Raw genomic sequence first — 26,825 nt, 5'->3', positions numbered from 1 at the left:
GTTCGGACCGTAGAACGTTGCTGGCCCGAAAGTTCTTGGCTCCGAACGCTCGCCTAGCGCGGCCGCCATGAGCAGCGCAGGGCAGCCGGGCCGCTTGCGGAGCTACCCGGCGCTGCCCGTGTGCGTGGTGGAGGATCACCAGGATGTAAGTGCTGGGGGGGGGGGGGTGATAACTGGGACCCGCACCGGGACTGCTGTTGGGGCTAGAACCGCTGAAAGGGACACAGCCCGGCCCTGGGTCTCTGGGAGTCAGTTCCCACCACGACCAAGTCTCTGATTCTTCGAGATTATGCCTGTGCTGCACTAAGGCCGGGACTGAGGGGCCTGCGGTGCATGCTCTGTGTTTCCAAGCCTGCAATTGAACATGGGCACCACATGCTAAACCTGGTTTTACAGTTACTGGCTCTGGGGCTCGCACAGCCACGTTAATAGGCAGGCCTGACTTCAGCCTGTGGCTGGAGCTGTCTCCAGCTGCAAGACAAGGTTTGGACCTAATTCACACTTTAAAATTAAGTTGACCTAAGTTACAACGATGTATAGCCACAGCAGTAATTACATTAGGTTTGCGTGGCTACATTACATGTCCTTGTTCCAGGACTAAGTGCTTGCACCTATGATTGAGCTGCTGGTGTGGGGCACTGGGGGGTGACTTCTGAAAGGCAGCTACAGTCAATGTAAGCAATGCAGTGTCTACACTGACACTGTAGCAACCTAGTGACATCGACCTAAACACTGCACCTCTCCTGGATTTGAAGTTGTCAGTAGCGGGTGAATTACATTGGTGGGAGCTACATCTTGATGTACATGCTTATAGAATTAGTTTGATATAAGCTGTCTTTTTTGACCTACCTGTATTGTAGGACAGGCATTAGGCTCAAAAGGACCTGGGTCCTGATTGCTTGTTGACCTGATTTAGACAGATTTCTTTGTGGACATGGGTGGGATCAAATCTGAGGGTTAGCCCAGATTTGCAATGCTATATAGACTTATCCTTGGGCATGTGTTTTGCTTCACTACACTGTTGCACCTATGCAAATTATTATGCAGGAATGACGCCTGTGAGATAAAGAGCTTGTCAGCACATACAGCACTGCAGCAGCACAGTTTACATGGATGCTGCAGTGCTCTTGTGGCACTTGGACACTATCTACACAAATGAGAACTTCTCCTACAAGCATAGGTACTCTACTTCCCCCATGCTGACACCAGAAACGCTGCCAGAGATATAGTCCTTCCTACAACAGGAATTTGGTCAATGTAACTGCTGATCAGGTGTGCTGATTTTTCACACTCTGGGTGACATGTACATCATCATAAGTCTGTAGCATAGATCACAACAGAGCACCTACACATGATTTTAAATTGTTACTTACTGTGATACCTACTGCATCACACCTTTAGCACATACTGTACTGGTTAGCTGTCTCCCTTATTTTAGTAGCCATTATACAAGTACTAGTCTATGATACAAAATATCTTTTTTGCATCACCAATTGTCTTTGGTAACTGCATGAAAAACTCAGTTTATAATTATTGCCTTGCAGCTTAGGCAGTCACTCCAAATAACATGCCATTTATCCACCTTGGCCATTGTGTAAAGGGACTAGGTATTTGACACATCCATACAAGATCGCTGAATGGGAATTAGCTTCCCCAATCCCCAGAATTTCCTTTATGCACCAATGAACAGGTTTGGGGGTTGCTCCCATAGTCCTTGTGACAGTTCTGATCTATCTCCTCCGCTGGCAGAAATAGTATAGAAAATGCACAGTCTGACTTGTGGAAGCACAGAGCATTGCAAATCATAAGCCCCTCTGTAGGCAATCTTGTGATCAGCACTCACTTCTGGCATCTGCTCCCTGGAGTGGCGGGCACTGTACTAACAGCCAGAAGCTGCTCACTGGGGCACTTCCTGGCCCCCTGTGGTCATGCATGTGTATAATGGTCCCTGCTCTCTCTCACACCCCTTTCTGTTTGATGTGAAATAACCACCTTCCATGCACATTCACTTATCCTGGCACAACCAAACCCTGACCTTGCTTTAAGTTATGATAAGAGGAAGCTGCATAGCTCTTACTATTTAGGAGCAGTTCTTGAACAAATGGACTCACAGACTGACTCTCATTTCTAAAATATATAGTAAGATAAGCAACTGAAAAGGCTCAAATCAGAGCCCAGTCATTCATATGTCTATCTTATTTTCACATTATTTTGCCATAAATATACCATAATATAATCTAGGAAATGCTGGCAAAGTAAAATAACATCCAAAAAGGTACAAAAAAATTTAACCTGTCTTAACATAGTAAATGGGCTTTTTGGCCTGTGCTGAACATATCAGGTGTAATTCACCCAAGAAAAGAGGGCCCATTAAAAGCTTTGCACGCTTGTCATAAGAGACCCATTTCATACAGAGGCATCTGTCTTCTGTGACTGGTGCTGCTGGCAATAAGCAGGGGTACTGAATTCATAGAACTTGTATGCAGAGTCAGTTGCCTAAAGGCTCCCTTCACTCTGCCAGTCTGTAGCCTCACATAAACTGGGAACAAGTTAGCCTTGCCCCCTGTCTCTTGTGTGTATGGGGGCTGTATGTCTGCAATCTCCATGTTGACAGTATAGGGCCTGTGAGAGTGTCTTACAGCCTGAGTAATGCAGGTTTCACCGAATTTGCGTTTAATTTTGATGGATAATGTCACTGGTTATGTTTAGCCTTTATTATTCATTTTTTCAACAGATGCACCAGATTATGGGTTTAAAGATTTTTCTTTTTGTATATTTTATTGATTGTTATTTTCACAGTTGCAGGAAATTATGGGAAAAGGTAATACATTGGAATCAGCTGTTATGCTTAAAAGAAGCACACGGGATCTTTTTCAGGGGGATAAGGCAACACGCCACATTTATTGATAATATAACAAAGTAGCATGCATTTACACACACACACATACACAGTCACACCCTGCTGATGGAATAGTTACCAGTCTGTTGCTTGACCCAGCCTGTTGGCAAGATAGGTCAAATGCGAGGAAGGAGCTGGGTTCTTGTCAGTCCAGACTGATGCTCTTCTTGGGAGTACGGTAACCCAAAGAACCATATAAGACACCCTATCCTTTATAGGATTTTCCTTCCATGCAAGTCTATGCATTTTTGTCAGGCCTTAATTAGTCATTCAACATCACAATCAGTCTTCCTACGACATATGCTTATCGAGAAGAAGTTGTTCTCACAGTCATTTGATGTCCATGTGCTGACGACCCCTCAGGGGTGTTGTCTTTCTGATGAAAGTTGTTATTGGTTTCCTATCAAGGGGTGCTTGCCACTAACCACAGGGTTCATCAGTCTGCCCTGTTAGTCATAGAATCATAGGGTACGTCTAGACTATATGCCTCTGGCGACAGAGGCATGTAGATTAGGGTACCGGACATAGTAAAATGAAGCGGCGATTTAAATAATCGCCCCTTCATTTAAATTTACATGGCTGCCGCGCTGAGCGGACAAACAGCTGACAGCTGTTTGTCGGCTCAGCGCGGCACCCATGTAAATTTAAATGAAGGGGCGATTATTTAAATCGCCGCTTCATTTTACTATGTCCGGTACCCTAATCTACATGCCTCTGTCGCCAGAGGCATGTAGTCTAGACGTACCCATAGAATCATAGAACTGGAAGAGACCTCAGAAGGTCATCAAGTCCAGCCCCCTGCTCTAGGCAGGACCAATTCCAACTAAATCAACCCGGCCAGGGCTTTGTCAAGCCGAGACTTAAAAACCTCTAGGGATGGAGACTCCACTACTTCCCTAGGTAACCCATTCCAGTGCTTCACCACCCTCCTAGTGAAATAGTTTTTCCTAATATCCAACCTGGACCTCTCCCACCACAACTTGAGACCACTGCTCCTTGTTCTGCCATCTGTCACTACTGAGAACAGCCTCTCTCCATCCTCTTTGGAACCTCCCTTCAGGAAGTTGAAGGCTGCTATCAAATCCCCCCTCACTCTTCGCTTCTGCAGACTAAACAGACCCAAGTCCCTCAGCCTCTCCTCATAAGTCATATGCTCCAGCCCCCTAATCATTTTGGTTGCCCTCCGCTGGACCCTCTCCAATGCGTCCACATCCTTTTTGTAGTGGGGGGCCCAGAACTGGACACAATACTCCAGATGCGGCTTCACCAAAGCCGAATAAAGGGGAATGATGACATCTCTGGATCTGCTGGCAATACTCCTCTTAATGCAACCTAATATGCCATTAGCCTTCTTGGCTACAAGGGCACACTGTTGACTCATATCTAGCTTCTCATCCACTGTAACCCCCAGGTCCTTTTCTGCAGAACTACTACTTAACCGGTTGGTCCCCAGCTTGTAACTATGCTTGGGATTCTTCCGTCCCAAGTGCAGGACTCTACACTTGTCCTTGTTGAACCTCATCAGATTTCTTGTGGGCCAATTCTCCAATTTGTCTAAGTCATTCTGTACCCTATCTCTGCCCTTAAGCATATCTACCTCTCCCCCCAGCTTAGTGTCATCCGCAAACTTGCTGAGGGTGCAATCCATCCCCTCATCCAGATCATTAATAAAGATATTGAACAAAACCGGTCCTAGAACCGAACCTTGGGGCACTCCGCTAGAAACCGACCGCCATCCTGACATCGAGCCGTTGATCACTACCCGCTGGGCCCGGCCTTCTAGCCATCTTTCTATCCATCTTACCGTCCATTTATCCAATCCACAATCCCTCAACTTGCTGGCAAGAATATTGTGGGAGACCGTATCAAAAGCCTTGCTAAAGTCAAGGTATATAACATCCACTGACTTCCCCATGTCCACCGAGCCAGTTACCTCATCATAGAAGCTAATCAGATTGGTCAGGCACGACTTGCCCTTTGTGAATCCATGCTGACTATTCCTAATCACTTCCCTCTCATCCAAGTGCCTCAATATGGATTCCTTAAGGATCCCTTCCATGATTTTTCCAGCAACCGAGGTAAGACTGACCGGCCTATAGTTCCCTGGATTGTCTTTCTTCCCTTTTTTGAAGATGGGCACTACATTTGCCTTTTTCCAGTCATCCGGGATTTCTCCCGATCTCCACGACTTTTCAAAGATAATAGCCAAAGGCTCCACAATGACATTTGCCAACTCCCTCAGTACCCTTGGATGTACTAAGTCTGGACCCATGGATTTATGTACGTTTAGCTTTTCTAAATAGTTCCTAACCTGTTCTTTACCCACCACGGGGGTTGTCTGTGTGCTTTCGCTTAGATGATAATTATTTGGTGCTTCTGAGTCTCCAGCCCCTCGTCTGTCCATTTGAGCATGCAGTGGCCTTCACACTTATCTCTCCTAAAACATTCTCCTCTCTCGTTAACCCAAACAATACATTTAGAGAATTGCAGCATGGAACAAAGTGACTTCTAGTCACTTTAACCAAGTTACATAGTCTGTTGATGTTAAACTTCTTTCTATCTACTACAATGCCTTGCCTAATATTAACATCACTACGTATTACAGTGTTCCATCCCTTTGCTTTAACATCAGAACATGCTAACATCAAACAGAGCTGGAGCTAAGTTAACCAAGCTGCCTGGCCTGTCTGAGGCCCACATCTTGTGTTTAAGTTTAATCCAAACCTTTTGCTATAACATACATTCATTATAACTAACTGACTTCTTAGTTACAAAATTCCAGGGCTACACAGCCAATAATCATTTAATGATGCTTGAGATGCAAAAAGTCAAAGCTGTATGATTGTTGACAAATAGTCAACCTCAAATATCAAAATATACAAAGTAAATAACTTAAATCAAACTTAAAGTTTTCAAGCAGCATTTTTTTCTCTTGCCTATTAGTAAATTTCACTTATTACAGATGACAATATTTTTCATGAGTTTGTGCCTGTAGAGTGCAATCAGTGTTTACCTACTTTTACAGATCAAAGTCTGATCCATCCTAAACGTATAGAAGGAGGAACTTCAGTGTGTGGAAGCCAGGAAGTTGGAGAGGCCAGCAGGATGGGGCTTGATTCGCACAGAACATAGGGAGCATTTTTAGGGAGATGAATTTGAAAAAAAGAAATAATATCAAAGGAGTAATATCAAAGCATTAGTGAAAAGCATTGCTGCAAACAAGACTGTCCTGACAGAATGAAAGGGAGGGTAAAAAAATGAAAAATGACATGCAAACCACTGTACATGTAGCCCTGGGTTTGGGGAAAGTTTCTATCTTAATCCATGTTACCAGCAAAGTTGTGCACTACTGCTCCATTGTCTTCTGCTTGTAATTATGAGGCCTGAGAAAACAAGACATGATATTTTGCCAGTATTTTTACTATTAACAACATTGCATTTCTTAACCCTCTGGTAACAGCTAATGCGTTTTGTTCATATTGTTTTTAGGTTCTGCCTTTTATCTATCGTGCCATTGGTTCAAAGCATCTCCCTGCCAGCAATATCAGCTTTGTTCACTTCGATTCCCATCCAGACCTTCTTATTCCAGTGAACATGCCAGCAGATACTGTCTTTGACAAAGAAGCTCTGTTTAGGTAATGTCATATGTCCCTCATCAAGAATCTCGAAGGACCAACTCTTGCCACTCATTTACACTGAAAATCAGTAGAGCTGTCTTCAGAGTAAGCGTGAGCAAGATGAGCAGAAGCTGGCCCCGAGGGTATTTTTGGGTTTTTCACTCATGATCAGAGCTGGTTTGTTCATGTTCAAAGGATGTTCTGTGGTTCAAGATTATGGTCAAATATGGTTGTTACTCTCCATATTTTGCATGAAAATGTTCTTGTGATTTTGTTGCATTTTTTAATGGTTCAGCAATATACACTTGTTTAACAGTTAGACTGTAGTGTTTCTCTGAATAGCATTTTAATGTGTCAGTGCCTCGAACGGTCATTTAATCTGAAACATAAATGTAATGAAATGCCTTCCCCTCTCAATTCTGTAAAATCTATCAGCCTTTTTTCCTAAGTAAGGCTGCAATAGTGTTTTAACTTCAGTGTTGAAATTCTGACCATATTAAATCAAAGGGGCATGTTGCCAGTGTGTTCCATGGGGCCAGGATTTCACCACAGCTGCTTAGACATAGGAAAGATCAATGCAATAGTGGATATATGTGTACGCACTGTGTTATCTTTGTGCTTCATTCTTATGTTTTTCCTTCATTCTTGTAATTGGAAAGGGTATGGAGGAGCTTGAGAATTTCAAATACACTGGTGAGTGACTAGAATGGTATCATGATGGCTGTATTATCCAATATCTACTCTGTGGATTGGTTTGTAAGGCAACAGACAGTTTGGTGGTGTGAGTCATTCCACTGAGGAACTGAGGTATTAATAGTGATTCAAATACTATTTTGTAAGGGTTAATTGGTCTGTTTTTACATTCAAGAAAACAATGAAGTAATGTCTAAGGTGGGTTAAATTGATGTCAGCAGACTTATTTCTAGTTTTGATTGGTGATGAAAACACTAATTTCATTCTTCTTATGTTTGACACATACAGGAAGCAATAAATATGGCAAGTTTATAATCAAGTTTATTTATGAGAAAGACTATTGATAACATTTCTGCACTATAAAGATATTGCAAAGCCAAACTCCCAACTTTGTAATATTGTTACAGACATTTTAAATAACAATTTCTAAGATTTTTAGTATTTATGATTAAAGATTATCCTGATGATGTAAAATCCGGATAATCAAATAATAGTCAAATTTTTGTTTTTTAGCATAAACCACAAGCATATAAAATACTGATGCTTGCTGGAAATCACACACTTCTATGAAATTCCCAGTATATGAAAATAATCTTTTTTGTGTTGTTATGTTGTCCACATGGAGAAAACTAATAATATAATTTCATATTTCTTCTTCTTTCATTTACAGCGAGCTGAGTATCGAGAACTGGATTATGCCTGTTGTTTATGCTGGCCATTTTTCTCAAGTGATATGGTTTCATCCCATCTGGGCTCAGCAAATCAAAGAAGGAAAACATGATTTTTTAGTCGGTAAAGATACATCTACCACTACAATCAGGTAATTTATGTGTTATTTTTTGTAGTAAGATTCTTATAGATCTAATTTTTCCCCTTCTACGGTTTCCCATATACATTTTCTTGTATTCTTAGATAAAACTGGTGATAAATCCATCTTTCTAATTAAAAATTTGTATCTATGTCTTCTTTAGGACCCATCATGAAAAAAGTTTCATGAATTGTTACATTGGCAGATTGGACTTTTCACTTACTTTTTATAAATGCTGTTTTGTAGAGAATTATACTACACTTGTCACATTTCTGTTACGTCTAAGCTCAGATCAAATGTTCTGTTGATAAAGGTTGAAACCAACCCACCTTCCCAGAGCACCAGGGAGCGGGGAGACCGCACAGCTCCCACCCCTCACCCCGGAGCACAGAGGAGGGGAGAGACTATGGGGCTCTCCTCCCTGAGCACTGGGAACAGGGGAGGCTGCATGGCTCCCGCTCACCCACGTCTGAGCACTGGGAAGGGAGGAGGGCTCCGACCCCTGCGGGCGGGGGGAGCTCACACCGCTCCCACCCCACCTGCCCCCAACTAGGGATGTGAAATATCGGTTAATTGAATAGTTGAGTAACCTCATGAATTCTTATTGGTTAGTCGACTATTCTATAGTCCCTGGAGACAGCAGCATGAGATGCCAGGTGGGAGCTGGTCTGCGAGGGGAGCCAGTTTAAAATCCACCACCCCTTGTGGACCTGTACTGTTGCCCTGTGCTGCTGCCTCTGATAAAGAGGCAGCAGCCCCTGTGTAGACGGTGGTCTGAGCTCCCAGATCCAGCACGAGCTGGAACTGAGCTGGGCTGCTGGCCAGCCTGCTAAAAAATGTACTGGCAAGTGGGGGGGAGGGGGGGGGGGAGGAGGGAAATGCGTGTAGTCTATAGCATTAACCTATAAGCTTTTGCTTATCTGTTACAGGCAGTCCCCGAGTTACACGGATCTGACTTATGTCGGATCCGCAGTTACGAACGGGGCTTTTCTCGCCCCAGAGGACGGGAGCGGCGGGACGCCCAGATGAGCCGCGGTCCCGCCGCCCGCGTTCTCCGGGGCGAGAAAAGCTGCTTCCCGTCTCACTAGCTGTGCCCCTCCCCCCCCCCCCCCCCCCCCCCAAGCAGACCAGAGAGACGGGGAGCAAAGCCTCGGAGGCCGCCCGCAGCGGGACAGCCGCGGCGCGCCTGGGCTGTCCCGCTGCGGGCGTCCTCTGCGGCTTTGCTCCGCGTCTCCCTGGTCTCTGGGGGGGGGGGGGGGGGCAGCTAGTGCCCCCTCCCCCCCCAGCAGACCAGGCTTTTCTGCCCATGACACCTGGGGTAGAGCAGCTGGGGCGCTGCTGGGTTGGTTCCACAGCACCGCTCCTCGGCGCTACTGGAGCAATCCAGCAGCACCCCAGCTGCTCTGCCCCAGGTGTCCCCAAGTCTGCCGCTGCTGAAACTGACCAGCGGCTGACTACAGTAAGCCTGAGGCAGAGTTGCTCTGCCCCGGGCTTCCTGGAATCAGCCGCTGATCAGTTTCAGCAGCAGCTGACTTGGGGATGCCTGGGGTTCTTAAGTTGAATCTGTATGTAAGTCAGAACTGGCATCCAGAGTCAGCCGCTGTTGAAACTGATCAGTTTCAACAGCAGCTGAATCTGGACGCCAGTTCCGACTTACATACAGATTCAACTTAAGAACAAACCTACAGTCCCTATCTTGTACGTAACCCGAGGACTGCCTGTAATCAGTTAATCAACTGCATTATTATATCCCTACGCCCAACACCAGGGAGAGGGGAGACTGCATCGCTCCTGCCCCCCCCCACCATGGGGAGGGGGGTGGCCACACCATTTCTGCCTCCCTCCCCTCCCCCTGAGCACTGGGGTTGGGGAGGCGGCTGTTCAGCTCCCATTCTCCCATAAGCACCGGGGAGTTGGGGAGGAGAGGCCGTGCAGCTCCACCCCCCAGTACCAGAGAGAGGGGATGCTGCATGGCTCCAGGAAGTGTGGAGGCTACACAGCTCCAACACTCCCCCCTGGACCACTGGGGAGGCCACACAGCTCCTGCCCTGCCCCTCCCCCTGGAGCACTAGGCAGGCCACATGGCTCCCGCCTGCTCCTCACCACCACTGAACATCAAGGAGACAGGGTAGGCTGCATGGCTGCCACCCCTCAGCACCATCCAGGGCAGCAGGAAGGACACCGGGTGGCTGAGGGGCAGGGGCTTCAGGACGTAGAGTGATATGCTGATATCACTCTGTTGTTCTGCAGGAAACGGGGGGGTTTATACTTACATAGAGAGAGAGAAAACGTTCTTGATACATAGTTTCTGTCAATATGTGAAGTGTGGTTGTTTTAACTATTAACCAGAAAAGATTTGTATTTGTTCCATTGTTTTCCCAGTCAAGTAAAAATAGAATTATTGTCTGGCTGTTTCTTTCATAACTTGCCCTTTAGTCACACAGCACTAGATCCTGATCTTGCTAATAGTGGTATAAATCAGGTGTATTTCCAGTTGATTCAGTGGAGCTACACTGGCATAAAAAAGGTGCGAAATCAGAATTGGACCCACTGAGTGCAGCTGTCATCCTATTTTTCACAACTGTTAAAATTATTTTTTTATAGTATTGTTCATCATAACACTTCATCACTTGAAAACTGAAATTCCTCCATACTGAATTTCATTTATCATACCAATTTGTTGTGTAATTTTTGGCTCTTAACTCTTGAGTGTTGGGCACCAAATGTTAATTTTATCAACATCAAAATATTGTGTTTTGGTGAAACCACACAAAAAATTATATGTTCTCTTCAGTGGAAACCCCCCCCATAATATCTGGAACTAGGTAGACAAATCCCAGGTAACTGGATCTTATTTTTGGTAGTTCACCAGGAAGATATGATGGCCCCAAATATTTTAGCTATCTATAATTAACCATGTGTACTAATTTTAAAAGTGCAGTTAGCTAGGCAGAGATGTTTAGCTTCATTAGCTAATTATCTATGGTCTTTTGGGATTCAAGGGAGTATAAAGAGAAAGAGACGTAGAAGCTCAGTTTTACATTTTCAGGAATGTTTTACATTGTTTGGACATGCTAGTCATTGAAGGTAAAACTTCCATTGAGTTCAGCAGCACAATCTGGCTCATAATTCCCCAGGAGTTTTAAGAGGAATTCAGCAGCTTACCAAACCAACAGGATATTAATGTTATTTGTTTGGAGCAATAGTTCTAGTTGCTTTGGACTACTGGATTATATCAGCCTGCCTATCAACTTTAATAACATCCCTTTATCTGTTGCCCCTTCTAAAACATTTTGTATCTTACTTTATTTGAATGCATGGCAATGTTCTCTTTAATCTTTTCCCTCCATGTGTGGATTTTTTCCATTGGGGTGCAGAATAATTTTTGTGTGTGCCAAAGCATTTGCAAATGTGCACCACTAGTAGAAACGAACCTAGCTGTGGCACTGTGCTAATCAGCTGGGCAGCATTTGAATCTCTCCTGAGTGGCTGCATGAGCACACGGGTGAGAGGTAACAATTATGCATGGTATGCATGGTTTGTATGAATTTAGTACTATCAACAGCATTTATCTTCAAACTAAGTGCACCAGCAACAGTATCAGTGTAAGCTTCCCTGCATACTGTGTATGCGTGCTTGGCCCAACACTCCTGTTGAAAGAGCAGTAGTGCAGTCCTCATTCATTCAGTTTTGGCATCTCAGCTGAGACATCCAGTTAGTGCAGACTATGACAAAGTTGCTCCCCTCTGAACACTTGAGAACTGGACTGAGGCCATCCAATAATTTCATACAGAGCACCAGATAGTCCCCAATTTTGCGGACACTGCTGACTGTGGCTGGATTTGATTGGGTAGTCTAGGGGTAAAAGATTCCTATTAAGGTTTCCCTGAGCCGTCCAGTGTCTTCTTCCCCATTTTTACAGAAATATTTTTCATAACATAATCTTCAATCTTTTCTTGTATGTTTTTAAGTTACTTAATTTAGCATTGGTGCAATTCTAAAGAAAGGTATTTATGAATCCAAAAAAAATCAAAGACAACATGAGTTCTCTTTCTTGAAATAGATTGTGTTGTCTTAACATTTGATAAAGATTTTATATACACACACACATGCAGATGTGTGTGTGTGTGTGTGTGTGTAATCTGTCTGGGCACTGATTGCATCTTGATAGTCTTCCTAGTTCCAAGCACTTTGAGAAAAGCTAAATATAGAACAGAAGTGATATTTTCAAATTTAATTTTAAATAGGATTATTTTTATAAAGAAATTTTATATAAAAATAATTTTATCCAAACTATTTTTCCCTACCCTTCTTGTAAGGGATAGCAAAATAAAGAAGACACGTCATTTACTCCCATGTCTACCACCGATCTCCTAAGTGGCCTTGGGCTTTCATTTTTCTGGGTTAATTTCCCCCATCTGTAAAATGGGGACGTGTATATTGACAACTCTGTTTTAAATGTAACGTGACAACATCTTTAAAAATAATCATAATGTGTGTGTATATATTGCATTGCCTATAACTCTCTCTGGGTATGTCTACACTACAAAGTTAATTCGAACTAACGGACGTTAGTTCGAATTAACTTTGATAGGCTCTACGCAAGCGCTCCGCTAGTTCGAATTTAATTCGAACTAGTGGAGCGCTTAGTTCGAACTAGGTAAACCTCATTCTACGAGGACTAAGCCTAGTTCGAACTTACTAGTTCGAATTAAGGGGTGTGTAGCCCCTTAATTCAAACTAGTGGGAGGCTAGCCCTCCCCAGCTTTCCCTGGTGGCCACTCTGGCCAACCCCAGGGAAACTCGTCTGCCCCCCTCCCGGTCCCGGAGCCCTTAAAGGGGCACGGGCTGGCTATGGTGCCCGTGCCAGGTGCAAGCCTGCCAGCACCCAGCCACCAGACCCTGCACATAGCACGGCCCAAGCCAGCCACCCAATGCCCCCCAGCCTTCCCCCTCTTCCCGGGACCAGGCTGGCGGCTCCCGGGAGCTTGCCCGGGACTGCAAGAGGCGGGCACCCGCCTGGTCTAGTGCGGACATCGTGGACCTCGTCCACGACCTCCGCACTAGGCACAGGAAAGCGGCCGTCTAGGGCAGGAGAGCTGCCAGCCTGGCCACTCAGGAGCAGGTTTGCATGAAAATCAAGGTGGTCCAGTGAGACCCCCGACCCTGAGCCCTGAGCTTAGAATGGCCGTACTGGGTCAGACCATAGGTCCATCTACCCAGTAGCCTGTCTGCCGACAGTGGCCAACCCTAGGGACCCTGGAGGGGACGGACCGACGACAGTGACCAAGCCATTTGTCTCGTGCCATCCCTCTCCAGCCTTCCACAAACTTTGGGCAGGGACACCACTCCTACCCCTTGGCTAATACCACTCCATGGACCCAACCTTCATCACTTTATCTCACTTCTGTTTAAACTCTGTTCTAGTTCTAGCCTTCACAGCCTCCTGCAGCAAGGAGTTCCACAGGTTGACTCTTTGCTTTGTGAAGAACAACTTTCTGTTACTAGTTTGAAGCCTGCTACCCATTCCTTTCCTTTGGTGTCTTCTAGTCCTTCTATTATGGGAACTAATGAAGAACTTTTCTGTATGCACCCTCTCCACCCCACTCATGCTTTTATAGACCTCTATCATATCCCCCCTCCATCTCCTCTTTTCTAAGCTGAAAAGTCCCAGTCTCTTTAGCCTCTCTTCATATGGGACCTGTTCCAAACCCCTCATCATTGTAGTTGCCCTCCCCTCTCCCACCCTCTCTCTTCCCCTCTCCCATCTCCTTTTCCCAGTCTCCCCCAGTTTTGTTCAATAAAGACAGATTCCATTTTTGAACACAATTGTCCTTTATTTTGTACATCAGGAAGGGGGGCTAGGGAGGGGTAAGTGGAAGGAGGTGAGGGAGGAATGTGGTACGAGCTCCCGATGGGGAGGACTGGGGTGGCTCTGCGGGCTTCTGGGGGTGGAAGCTCTCCTGCAGCCCCCCAATTGCCCCCTCTCCCCAGATGGCAGCCTGCAGCAAGTGCAGCCGGTCTGATGGCCGAGTGGTGTGATGTGCCCAGTGTGGGTAGTCCGGGCACTCCAAGCCAGGACTGCTTTGCAAGCGGAGCACCCCTGAGAACTGTCTGTCCGGGGTGGGGGTCGGGTCCCTTTAAGCACAGCCCTCGGCTATCCTGAGACAGCAGCTCCACGCTCTAAGTCCTCATCTGATGTCCTGCCGGCACTGCTTCCGGCCATCCTTAACCCCGGTTCAGGGTCCATTTAATGTGGACATGCAAGTTCAAATTAGCAAAACGCTAATTCGAACTAGTTTTTTAGTCTGGATCCGTTAGTTCGAATTAGCTTAGTTCGAATTAGCGCTGTAGTGTAGACATACCCTCTCTCTCTCTCTCACACACACACACACTCTCCCACTTTACTCTCTCAGCATCGCTTACTTGTAAATATAGGTAAGTGTTAACATGAGGTTGTTTCTCATCTAGTTAAATTGTACACTAAGTATGCTCAATTCTCTATTCCAGGGTTACAAGTACAGATCATTACTTTCTAAGCGATGGTCTTTATGTCCCTGCTGATCAGCTAGAAAACCAGAAGCCTCTACATTTGAATGTCATTCTTGTTACTCCTACTGAAACATCCAGCAGTCAGGAAAAAAATGATGACATATTTGCTGCAAAGAGACTGAAGCTAAATACAGAAGATACAGCAAACACCGCTACTGCCTCTTCATCAAAGGCTGAAGTTCCCAGGGGTGACTTATCAGATTCAAAAGCTGAAGGGGGAGAAGAGAAAACATTTACACAAGACAAATTGGAGTCCCTGCCTTCGTGCTCTCCTGGAAACCATGCATGTCAATTGATGGAGATTGTTGAAGATGTTCTTCAAGTACTACAAAAGGGAGATGCATACGTTTTAGATATTGATTTAGATTTTTTTTCAGTTAAGAATCCATTCAAAGAAATGTACACCCAGGTGAATATAACATATGCCCCTATTATCTTTCTGACAAACGTGAACACCACAGAGAATGCAACTGTTAATATCCTGCAGCTATACCACTCAGTTCAGGGATATTCTCATATTTCTATAAAAAATATACCCAAACTAACCTTAGCTAAGATAATCAGTTGCTAAAATATGAATATTTGGATGGGGATGCCTGAGAAGAAAACCCATGTGCTGCAGTGAATGATGTGCTCTTTTGAATCATTGCTGAACTATGTTAGTTCAGAATTGAATACTCGGGTAACCGCATGAAATCTTAGCAGTTACATGACTATTTGATAGTTCCTGGAGGTGGAACCAATAGCCAGTCCAATCCTGGCCCCACTCCCAGGGAAGCCCCTGCCACCCGCGTTGCTACCTGTCTATCAGAGGCAGCAGTGTAGTTTGCCAGGTGGGAGCTAGTCTGCGAGAGGAGCCAGTTTAAAAAAACAGCTCCCCATGCAGACCAGCTTCCTGCCTGTGCAGAGCAACCTCTGTCTGTGGGGAACTCAGACCCCCCACGAACATGGGCTGCTGGCATGGAACAGCCTCTGTCTGCAGCAGGCTTAGGTTCACAGTGGACGAGGCTGCTCCATGGGATACAGAGCACCCTCTCTCTGGGGAACTCGGACCCCTGCGGACAGGGACTGCTTTGTGGTAGGCAGCACCGGGGGGCTGGTGCTGGGGGGGAACCAGCTCCTGCCTGTCTCCCATCCCAAGGGCTGAGGGGAAGCAGGTCCATGGAGTCAGCACACACAGGTGCTTCCTGCATGTATCAGCTCCAGCCTGTCCACTCACCCTCCGCACTACTGCCTCTTATCAGAGGCAGCAGCGTGGGGCTGGTGAGGTACGGGGGGGGGGGGGGGAGGACAGGTGTGTCTGGTGCTCGTGGGGAACCAGCTTTTAAGCTAGCTCCCACACCCTCCCCCTGTCACTTGCTGCCTATGATACAGAGGCAGCAAGGAGGGGAGAGTGCATGTAGTCGACAAGATTAACCGATAAGCCCAGAGCTATCAGTTAATCATGTAGTTGTCTACACATTGACATCCCTATGCTGAACAAAGGCCTCCATTTGCCATAGTTCTGCCTTTCACTGGAAATGTCAAACCCAGGTCCAAATCTATACTGATGTTTTCTGAAACATAAGAGGTGATTTTCAGTAATGCTGAGCGCTCAGCAGCTCTCATTGCCTTTTTTTCCAGCAGAGGGAAAAGAATGTAATGTCATTGTTAGGGATATGAGAGAGTAGTCTACTACCTAATAAGCCTTGGCTTGTCAGGTAGTCGAGTCAACTACTTGCACCCTTCCCCCTTGCTGCCTCTGTATTAGAGGCAGCGAGGTAAGGTGGGGGGAGCCAACTTAAAAGCTGGTTCACCCAGCACGGTCTCTATGGTGCCCCTCCCCCTCACTTCTGCCTCTATTAGAAGCAGCAGAGGGGCAGGCAGGGGCTGCTGCCACCTACCCCCTGGTTCCCACTATGTTTTAGATTGCAGAGCTGCAGCAGGGTTTGGTCCTGGACCTAGCACGAGCCAGGACTGAGCTGACTGCCTATCGAGTAGTCAATAAAAATTCTATTGACTACTCGATTGGCTAACTTCCCGCTTCTTAACATTTTACGAGGCACTGATAAGGCCTCATCAGGAATACTGCGTATAATTCTGGTCACCTGTATTCAAGGAAGATTAATTCAAACTGAAACAGGTACCGTGAAAGGCCACTAAGATAATGAGTGGAATGGAAGTCCTGTCTTCATGGCCTTTAATGTTGGGGGGGAGAGTAATGAGATTGTTGCCACAGGGCCTGGCAATTTAATAAGGGGCCAGGTAGCAGCAGCCAGAGCCCCATGGCCTTTAAATCACTGCTGGAACCCTGGGCAGCACTGAGGGCTGGCTGGAAGATGCTAGCTCCTAGCTCCACCCCTTCTGCCCGAGGCTCTGCCTCTTCCTGAAGTGGAGGCGCTGCAGCCAAGGTCCTCCTCCCCTCCAGCATTGCCGAAACCTGTCACCAGCCCTGCCTGTCTTACATGGAGAAACTTAAAGAGCTTGTTTAATCTAGAAAAATGAAGAGTGAGAGGGGAGAGTGTTTGCACTCTCTAAATACACGAGGAAGGTAAATAGCAGGGGAGGTGAAGAGCTGTTTAAGCTAAAAGACAATGTTGACACAAGAACAAATGAGTATAAACTCAGGCTGGAAATCAGATGGTCTCTAGCCATCAGAGGAATAAAGTTTTGGAGCAGCCTTCCATAGCAGTGGAGGAAGAAGGCTAATTCATTTTCAGATGGATCTTAATACATTTATTCATGGATTATATGACAGGGTTGCCTATTATTGTAGGATATTGGACTCAATGACCTAGTTGGCCTCATCCAATCTTATGTCTTAAATGGAATTTTTAGGTGCTCATTATTTGTAAAAATCAAAACACTTTTATTGAGGTGCCTAAAGTTGGATTTTGTCAACTAGGCAACCAAGTTTGGAAAATTTGGGCCCAAGATGCAACTTGCTAATGGTAATTAAAGCTCCCATATCCCTTTTTCCTCACGGATAGTGTATGCACTGGTCATAGCCCAACTTGGGCAATTTTTTATCTTTCTTTTACTGTTTACTCGAGTCATCCTTTCCCTTTCTATAAATGTATAACTTCTGCTCAGACTGTCTGATGTCCTTCCGTTTTAGCATTTGTGTGAAATCATTGAGACAACTTGCAAAGAAAGCTCTTCAACTTCAGAATGAAAAGAAAGAGAGAAGGAGGGTGGCGTTATAATAATCTCTCTCTATAAAAAAAAATGTCCTGCCGGGTAACAAAATGATGTCGTCACACTCTCTGGCCACAAAAGCAGCTAGAGAGAGGCGGGTTGATGAGTGTAGCGAGTGTGGGACAGGTACTGCTTGATTTTTAAGGGTGTTACTAATTACACTGAAGTCAAATTGAACATTTTACATGTGGTTTTGTGCTTTGTTGATTTGGGTCAAAATGTTTTTGTAGGGGGGATGAAGTCATGCAGAGTGGCCTTCTCAAGCCACAGAGCCTTTTCATCATGAGCACATATAGAATGCCTTCTGCTGTGTTGCTTGAATGAGGCTATCTTGTTAAAGTCTGTTATAAAAGTAGCTTGCCTTTGGAGGTACAGGAATCAGAAAGTTTTGCTTCACTGTATTTCCATTTCAGTATGTTTCCGTTGAAGCCCCTGAAATACTTTTTTTTGGTTTCCTTAAAGGAGGAATACAAGATTTTGCAAGAGCTGTACAGTTTTAAGAAGCCGGATAGAAATCCAACAGAGGTACAGTATTTCTTTTTGAGGTAGGTGAGGAATGTGAAAATGATTTTTGGTTACACTGCAAAGATCCTTAGCTGTGACAAGAAGCAGAGACACACGAGGGAAAACTGTGAAAGATGCTTCATGAACAGGTTGCCTTTTAAGCCATGTATCATGCTTAATGCTATTCTGTAGTGCATCCAGAAAGCTTTTCGAACAAACATTTTTAGGCAGTTCTGTTAACTGCACAGAGATTTAGTGTGAATGTAAAATTTAATGTGTGTAAACAAAATGCTAATTTACAAAAGTGAAACAAAAACAAATCCTCCATGGTGTTTTTGTTTCCACTTCTACTTTTCCTCCTTAGTTTATTTCTTCTTTGTTGTTGGGATGTGACAAATAGCTGATCTGCGTTCAGTGTATTATCATCAATTTATATATACCCAGAAGTGTCTATATCATTGTAGCGTAACCTACTTTTTAGTAGGTATTATATATTCTCCATCTGTTCCTGATTCACAGTATATATCAGCATGTTCCAGCTGCCAACTAGGCTACTGTTTAGCTCACCTTAGAGACTCATGTTCTTAGCTCTTAGTGCAGTTCCCAATGACAACAAAGATGATGGCTGTTACACTAGGAACTTTCCAAAGGAAAAAAGTTGAGATGATCCCAGCCTAGATGTTACAACGTAAACAAGACTCAAAGCAGATACAAAACGTATAGTTGTGCTAACAATTTTGTAAATATCAGTGTGTAAATGTATTCCTACAGTACTCTCCATATTTGTCTGACAGTCATCAAAAGTCTCATAGGCATCAGGGTGGAAGTAGCAAGTATATGGGGGCGGGGGAGGGGTGCTGTAGCCATAGGAAGCATCAAAGGAAGATGTTATGGGGATCTTTGTGTGAGAGCTGACTGTTGTGAGGAACAAGGTTAGGAGGGGCAATGCTGAATAAGACATGGGTAGCATCACACCGCACTTTAAACTTAGTAATGAGAAGTGTAACTTCTATGTGATGGAGGTGGAGAAGCCAGCAGAGGTGTTTGTGCCCAGATCTGGGCTCTGCACATATAATTGAATCACTAGTCACCCTTCTTGATTGTGTCTGATAGATGCATTTAGATGTAAATTGGAAGCATGTTAAATTATAAAATATTCATATCTTTCAAAGAAGTAGAGGGGGATTGATGCATTCATCTTCCATTAATCTTGATCCCCCGATGCTACATTCAAAATACCTGCCTACTTTTTTACAACGCCATGCTCTGTTGTGACTTCAGTGGCACCTCTCAGAATCGGATCTCGTATTATCATTTAAGCATATGTAGTTTAGTTGCTGACATTCTCCCAGGGACACAGCAACTGACAGGTTCCCAACTAAACAGAATTGTCATATCCCTTATTTTAAAATCTGTCAAATATTAGTGATTTTTCCTGTCTACATTTAATGTGCTGATCATCTTTTCATACTCGTGATATGAAACAGTCTATCATTTGATATTGTTATAATCTGATCCTGTAAATACTTGCATGTTTTCTCATGCCAATATTCTCATGGATTCCCATAGATTTCTCCCGGAAATCAAGTGAAAGAGGCATTTAACTAGAATTCATTGTTCTTTTTTAATGCAGTCCAGGCAGAAGGTGGCTGAAAAATCTCCAACTTGCATAGTGCATTTTGAAATAAAAATAATTTTGGATTTATCAGTAGGTGTCCAGCTTTGCTTTTAAAAACCTGTACTACTTTTTAATTGAGGCAAAACTGCTCATCTCTTGCTAAGTGTTCATATTTCATTCATCACCATGACATTTGAGAGCTTTACAAACAAATTCAGCAGTTAATCCAACATACTTCTAGTTCTTCCCAGACTTTTCCTTCAAACTATAGATGCAGAACATTTTGTTGTTATTGGGCAGAGATGGGTTTTGTTCTGCATTGCTCTGAAGGTGATAATCTGGTCATTCATTCTGATCTCATATTCCACAAACCAGCCACCCAGAAATCCCTGGTCCTTTACTCCCATCAGACCAATTACTTGAGGATTTGACCCACTGAGTAAAGTGTCCTTCAACTAAGGAAATGAGGCCCTATGCTTAGATTGCTCCTAATACATCTACATGTGTGTCCATTCAAAGGAGGGCTTGCAAGACTGCGTTGAAAATCGTGTCCATCAGCTAGAAGATTTGGAAGCAGCTTTTGCAGATTTATGTGACGATGACAATGAAGAGACTCTACAAAGATGGGCTTCATATCCTAGGTAAGAGATTTCAGTAGTTAAAAGAAAACCCTCTGGTCAGCTAGTAGCTTGTGGAATACAGGAAGGGATCACACATCTCAAAGAACCATCAGTTACAGGTGTAGCAGGATAATCACACTCCTGTGTCCCAGAGCTCTGTTCAGTCCACAATCTGGGTAGTCTCGGTAGTGTGACACTGGCCCTACATGCCCTTGCCGGGGTTTGAGCTTCTGTCCTTCAGCTATAGAGGGCGTAGGGGCAGGTGCCCCTGGGACGGCCTGGGCTGGGTAAACAGTTCTCTCCAGCTACCAGCTGGATTCTCAGGCTGACAGGTAAAAGGGATCCCTTGTTGGAGCTCCTTATATCTCTCCCCCTTCCCCCATTTTTCCCTTGTCTCTGGTGTTTCCTTTCTCAGTTGTTCTGGTTTTCTCCCTATCTGTTCTGGTCTCATCTCACTCCCACTCTCCCCCCCTCCCAGCAGGGAAGGCCTCTTTTTAAAGGGCTCCTTGGCAGCCTCAAATGAGAACAGCTGGCCCTGATTGATTTACAGCAGCCCTATCTCCCCTGCTTCTCATTAGCCAGGGCCTTTGCTGCCTTTTCGAGCTGCCTTTCTCATTCTCTGATTTGGCCTTCCAGCCTGACCCTGTCACAGAAGCAAGTAAGCTCATCTTCTGTTCAGTTAAGTTCCAAGGTAAAAGAAAAAGTTCAGTTTGGTTTCTTGTAGTGCTTGGTTTCCTTTGAGTTCAGTCTTCGCTTTCCCTCCACTCTTGTGGGAAAATACAGCATACAAGATGGATCCCAGCATTAGCTGACATGGCCACATGTCTTGGTAGGAGCCCCCACAGCCCCTCCTCACAGGTTTACAGGAAAAACACCTCTGTTCACAGATCATTGTCCTGAGTATTGGTCCATTAAATTCTTGGAGTATTTCTAATGACTGTCACTTAGCATGTCTACATTAATAACATTCAAATATAGGAATGATAGATGCATGCAAATGGTATAATCATATTCAGTAGATTACAACATTTCCAATGATATCTAACATGAAGTATCACACATAAAGCATAGTCCAGTTACGTGATATGATTCAGCATATTATCATAAGGAATGTCAAATGGTCTGTCACAATCATCTCTGACCTGAAAGTGAGTAGGGAAGGAGGTGCAGAACAGGATAGTGGATATCCTTGGTTGGCTCACCATTTTCCTGGATCCCAGGGGTATGGAAGAGTCAGGCAAGAGGGGTAGCTGCATTCTACAACATTTTTCCACTAACTCTGAATGGGAACCCAAGTAAGTCAAGGCAGAACTATTCAGCCTTAGTGATTTTGGAATCCTCATACGTGAACTACACTTCTAAGATAGTAGTCAATACGGGAGCTTGGTGGCATCTTTCTGCAGATGCACCTCGCCTCTCTTGGCGCTCCCAAGATTCCTGGCTACTAAGGACTAAATCCCTCCTCCTTTCTATGGATGTAGGATGAGGGGCAAACTCCACCTACTGTGGAATGATCAGCTGGAATGTCCAGGAATCAAGTTTAGTTCTTACTGCTTGCATCTGAAATCAGGGATACTTTCAGAACACTGAATTTGTAAGGAGAAATCTGTAATATTTCTTCATTAATTCCAAACTGCAGCTGTGAAAAACTGCCCTCTCCTGCATTAATAAAGGTGGTGACTGAAACTGGCATTTCCAGTGTTAGTAGAAGCAATTTAGAGAGGGAGAACATTTGTGTTTGAACAGTTTTGCTGTGCTCGGATGGCGGCTTGTGAACACTTAAAAGAGCTGAATACTAAGAATTAAAATTAATGCAAAACAGCAGGCAGAATAGTTGGATGTTTATTTTTAAATATTGCCGATGTGCAAGAAGAGCAGTTGTAATTGTTTGATACTTCATATTCTATGCCACCAAACTATAATTGTAAAACATTTGGCCAAATCTTGACCTTTTCTAGAAAACCCTAAGGAAGGGCATAGAAGGGTGATTGGGGGAAAGGACTGAGGACTCAGTGATGGGCAGACTCAGTCCTCAAACCTACTTTTGCGGGGGAAGTATGGTGAAGGGTACCTCATCTACATAGAAGTGGTAATCAACTGAGATAAGAGATCCTGTCTCTTCGTGCTGTTTTTCTTATCCCTCTTTACCCCTCCAAAATGACTTTTAAAGGCGCTGTAATGACAAGGGCTAGTTGAAAAGTGTCTGTTTTCTATAGACGTTTTTGGGTCAAAACTGAACATCTACATTTTTTTCAGTTTAGTAATAGTGCCACAGCGCTGCCTGGGAGTTGCCATTCAGTTGTCTCCTCTGCAAACTGGGTTTCACAGCCAGACTGCCATCTCCTGTCATGTGTTGTGTAAGGATGTTAAATTGCATTTAATCAGCTAATCAAGTAGTCGATGGAATTTCCATTGACTACTCGATTAGTTGATAAGGGGGAACTGCAGAGCCGCAGCAGGTTAGCTTTTGGCCCTGGGAGCTAACCCCGCTGCAGCTCTGCTTTTCAAATGTAGGAAGAGCCACCAGGGGGAGAAGCGACTTGTGGAGTAGTGACTCAACTAGTCACTTACATCCCTAGTGTTGTGGTTCAGCAAGAGGTGAGGCAGCAGTGCCTCATGGGAGATGGAGGCTACCTGATAAGCTTAGTCCACAGACAAGAAAAAGCATGAGACACTCAAGCTCCCAATAAGCATTGTCAATTTTTCCTACTCAAAATTTTCTCTTCAATCAACAGTTCAGACAAAAGCCACATTTTTCCATGGTGAACCTCCTAATCCCCATATTTCTCCCACCTGTAGTGATGCCATTAGCAAAGTCCCACTGTGGCTTCTGAGTAACAACCATGGATGAAACTCAGGTAGAATTAATATGACCATGAAAAAGTAACTTCTTCATGGGGTATCTAGAAGAGCTACAAGGAGGTCCTGTCAGAGAGAATGACTTCTTCCCCCAGTCCCATGCAGCCTGAATTCAGGGGCAGGTTGAGGTGAGAAAGCAGTGCCTTGGAGCTGGCATTTTTCCTCTTCCACAGTAGCAGGGGAAGTCCCAGGAAGCCTGTGCTTTGTTCCTGAGACACAATGCCAGCCATGGTAATATATCCTTAGAGTTTCTGGCTACATTAAGTACAGGTGTGATAGCTATGGGGCAGACCCAGTCCCCCAAACCTACATATCTGGGAGAAATATGGAGAAGGGCACCTCATTTACGTAGAGTTGGGTATCAACTTACATAGGAGATTGTCTCGCTATGCTACTCTACTGACTTCTCTTCACCCCTTCCAGTATGTCTGGTGCTGTAATGACTAGGGCTGGTCAAAAAGTGTGTTTTCTTTTTATCCCCAGAATGAAACCACTGGTTCAGCTTGTGCATAGTTTGAAAAACAGGATGGAAGCCCCTGACTATGAAATGGTAAGTCATTGGTCGGAGGAACTGGAAGCAGACTGCTTAATTGGTCAGAGTGCATAGCTGCTGCTGTTCCAGACTGATCACTCATTTGGCTCTCTAAATAAAGACTTCAAAACTTAAGTTGAAACAGTCCTTCCCACCCTCGCCCTCTTTTTAAGACCTTAGCTTTCACCACCATAGGCTTCCTGAATCCTCTGATGGGAAAAGGGAGGTACATTACAACAAGCAATTAAACTAGTTAGCAACATCTAAAAGTATAAATACAAATAATGTGTGTGCTTTTAAATACATTTCTGTACTCGTAATAAATAATTATTTTAAAGAAGTACAGTAGCTGCTAAGCCCTTATAGACAATTTAAGTATTATTCTGTATAGATCAGTTTTGTGAATAGTAACATTTCTTGTTAATTTTAATCATCCACTTTATGCAGTAGTGAAATCTGTGTCTAATTTATGTTTAGGTCCATCAGGCTGGTCTTACCTGTGATTATTCTGAACTCCCCCATCATGTTAGTACTGAACAGGAGATAGAGGGCCTCGTACAATCTGTAAAGCAGGTACTGAAAAAACTACCAAAGCCCACGCTTGTGACAATTGCTCGGTAAGAACATATTTGTTAATATCATAAACCTAAAAGTGAATTTAACATCTGTTTGCTGCAATAAACAGGGCTTGACAATTAATGTAATCTACTCACCCGTGACAAGTAGATTTTAGCCCGGCGCAGCCACGCAGCATGCGGTTCCGCGCGGCTGGCAAGTGGGGCTCACCGCCGCTTGGCAAGCTCTGGCAGTAAATATGCTTTAACAAGCCAGCCTGTATTGCACTAAAGGATTTTCAATGTACTGTGGAGCTTCCTACATGCAGCAGGGTGACCTGTTCCTTTTAAGGGCAGTGTGTGCTGGGACCATCCCTTCCCATACCTGGGGTCTTTCAAGTTTAGGTTTTCTCAGGAAGGATCGACAGATCTGATGGGCTGGGAATGGGGGTGGGGAGGTAGCTGATGGTAATGCTCAGCAAGTGAAGGACTGTGCTGAGTTCAGATGCGGGAGCCTAGAGTTGAGAGACTTAAAGGAAAGTTCCTTAAAACAGGACCTTAAGCCTGATGGTAAACTGGGAATCCAGGCACAATTACAGCTGTGGAGACCCTAAACCAAGAGGAAGATATTTCTAAGACCAAGACCAAGACCAAGAGGAGATCTAGAAAAAAAGACTCCGCAGAGAGGCCAAGGGACTGGCAGAACTTTTAGTGTTTTAAGCGCTTTGAAATCCCTGGATATAAGGGGCTCTTCATGTGCAAAATATTCAAAAAGTCTATTTCTTATTATGGATGTTTTTTTTTTTTTTTTAAATCATTGTTGCAGATCAAGTTTGGATGACTATTGTCCTTCAGAGCAAGTAGACCTTATTCAAGAAAAGGTTCTGAATATATTACGCTCCGTGTTTGGCACGCTGGATGTTAATTTAGAGTACTTGAATGATTAATCTTCTGAGTGAACAAACTTTCCCTTTTCTCTTAATTCAGGGGAATTGTATCATTGATGTCACCATCAGAGGAATATTTAGAGAGGAAAAGTCTTGTGCTGAAAGTAGTTCCCCATTCTCCCACCATGACTGCTCCTCCCACAAAGAACAACTTCCATATAAGCAGAGATTCGCTGTACCTAAATTAATTTTACATGAATACAACAATCTCCTTATATCACTTGTTTGCTTTTATTTGGGCTATGTAATTCACCAAAACCAGATTTATTTTTAATACACTTGTAAGTTTCTCATTAGATCAAATTAGAAAAAGTGTGGGGAAAAGAGCTAGTGCTCTTGCAGCAGGTGGCACTAGAAACCAAGATATCCAATCATTTGAATGGCGATTTCTAAATGCACTCTACCTTTGTTCCTCTGGTTTCATATCTGAAACATTATCCCTTTAAATTGTGGTCTTTGATCAGACTTAGATTATTGGCTCCAGATTATATATGCTATGTGTTATCAATACTACTTTTCAAGGCTAGTAGTGTGAAGAGAAACTTTTTATTTTTATACCATGAAGACACTCTGTGATAGAATCAGACACGCTTAAAATATTTGGAAATCAAACCTAGCTTTTTTGCAATTAGACTGGTTTATTGTATGTTACAGATCATTCATGGTACTATTAACGCTTTGTTTTCACACAGTGACCTTTGCTCATTCCCAGTACTGGGGGTAGCACTAGAAATGAATCCCAATTATCCCTCTCCCATTCCATTTGTGCAGTGTACTTCCTGCTTCTCAATTCACAGAGTGCAATTTGGATTCATATTATTTTAGACTATTATACCCATACAGTGCTACAGAAGAGCAGCTATCTCCATGGAAGAGTATTGTAGCTCATCAGTGGGACGAGAAAACTGTGGCTAAGAACTGGCCAACACTGCCACAGAATGCCATGACATCTCTCTGTGTCCACAAAAAGCTGGATTTTTTAAAGCTCTCATCTAAAAGACATACAATACATGTCATGCAATCTATTGTATGTATGTACTTTGTCTTCTAACACGTGTCCTTGGTCATTATAGAATTATTCCAGAGTATGAACATGTGGTTTCCTAGGGTGGTATTTTGACCCCACTAAAGTCAATGGCAAAATTCATACTGATTTCTATGGGGCCAAGATTTCATCCAAAGAATCTATTCCAAGTCTTCGTGCCTAGAATATAAATCTATCCTGTCTGACCACATGTGCATTCACATTCCTTGCCAAAGGAAGTACATCTGTCTCATAGACATTAGAATTTTAAGGTTTAGGAGTTGAAAGCAAATGGTCATCTCCAGAATAAAATGAAGACCAGCAGACAATTGGGACTGACCTGAGAAAGGACAAAGGGAAAGATGATGAAAATATTGACTATCATGTATTAATTTTGTTTTTAATAAATATTGTTGTGGTA

The 26,825-nt window shown here is 44.0% G+C and overlaps 1 protein-coding gene across 1 annotated transcript; it reads left to right on the top strand.

Moving 5' to 3' along the window:
* Positions 1 to 13: 13 nt before the first annotated feature.
* On the top strand, positions 14 to 26,825 carry C2H5orf22 (chromosome 2 C5orf22 homolog). Its single transcript, XM_006114259.5, has 9 exons — positions 14 to 145; positions 6,389 to 6,534; positions 7,880 to 8,029; positions 14,528 to 14,978; positions 18,209 to 18,271; positions 20,388 to 20,509; positions 23,831 to 23,897; positions 24,357 to 24,496; positions 25,260 to 26,825. The coding sequence occupies exons 1-9, from the start codon at positions 68 to 70 to the stop codon at positions 25,378 to 25,380; spliced, it is 1,338 nt and encodes a 445-aa protein (XP_006114321.1). The 5' UTR covers positions 14 to 67; the 3' UTR covers positions 25,381 to 26,825.

This window comes from Pelodiscus sinensis, chromosome 2, assembly GCF_052426305.1.
Source record: "Pelodiscus sinensis isolate ZL-2025 chromosome 2, ASM5242630v1, whole genome shotgun sequence".
Taxonomy (NCBI): domain Eukaryota; kingdom Metazoa; phylum Chordata; order Testudines; family Trionychidae; genus Pelodiscus; species Pelodiscus sinensis.
This window is presented reverse-complemented; position numbering and strand designations above follow the sequence as displayed.

Coding starts and splice junctions, on each gene's coding strand:
- C2H5orf22 (XM_006114259.5), top strand. CDS start 68: ATGAGCAGCGCAGGGCAGCCGGGCCGCTTGCGGAGCTACCCGGCGCTG. Junction 8,030..14,527: donor ACATCTACCACTACAATCAG/GTAATTTATGTG, acceptor TCTCTATTCCAG/GGTTACAAGTACAGATCATT. Junction 18,272..20,387: donor CGGATAGAAATCCAACAGAG/GTACAGTATTTC, acceptor GTCCATTCAAAG/GAGGGCTTGCAAGACTGCGT.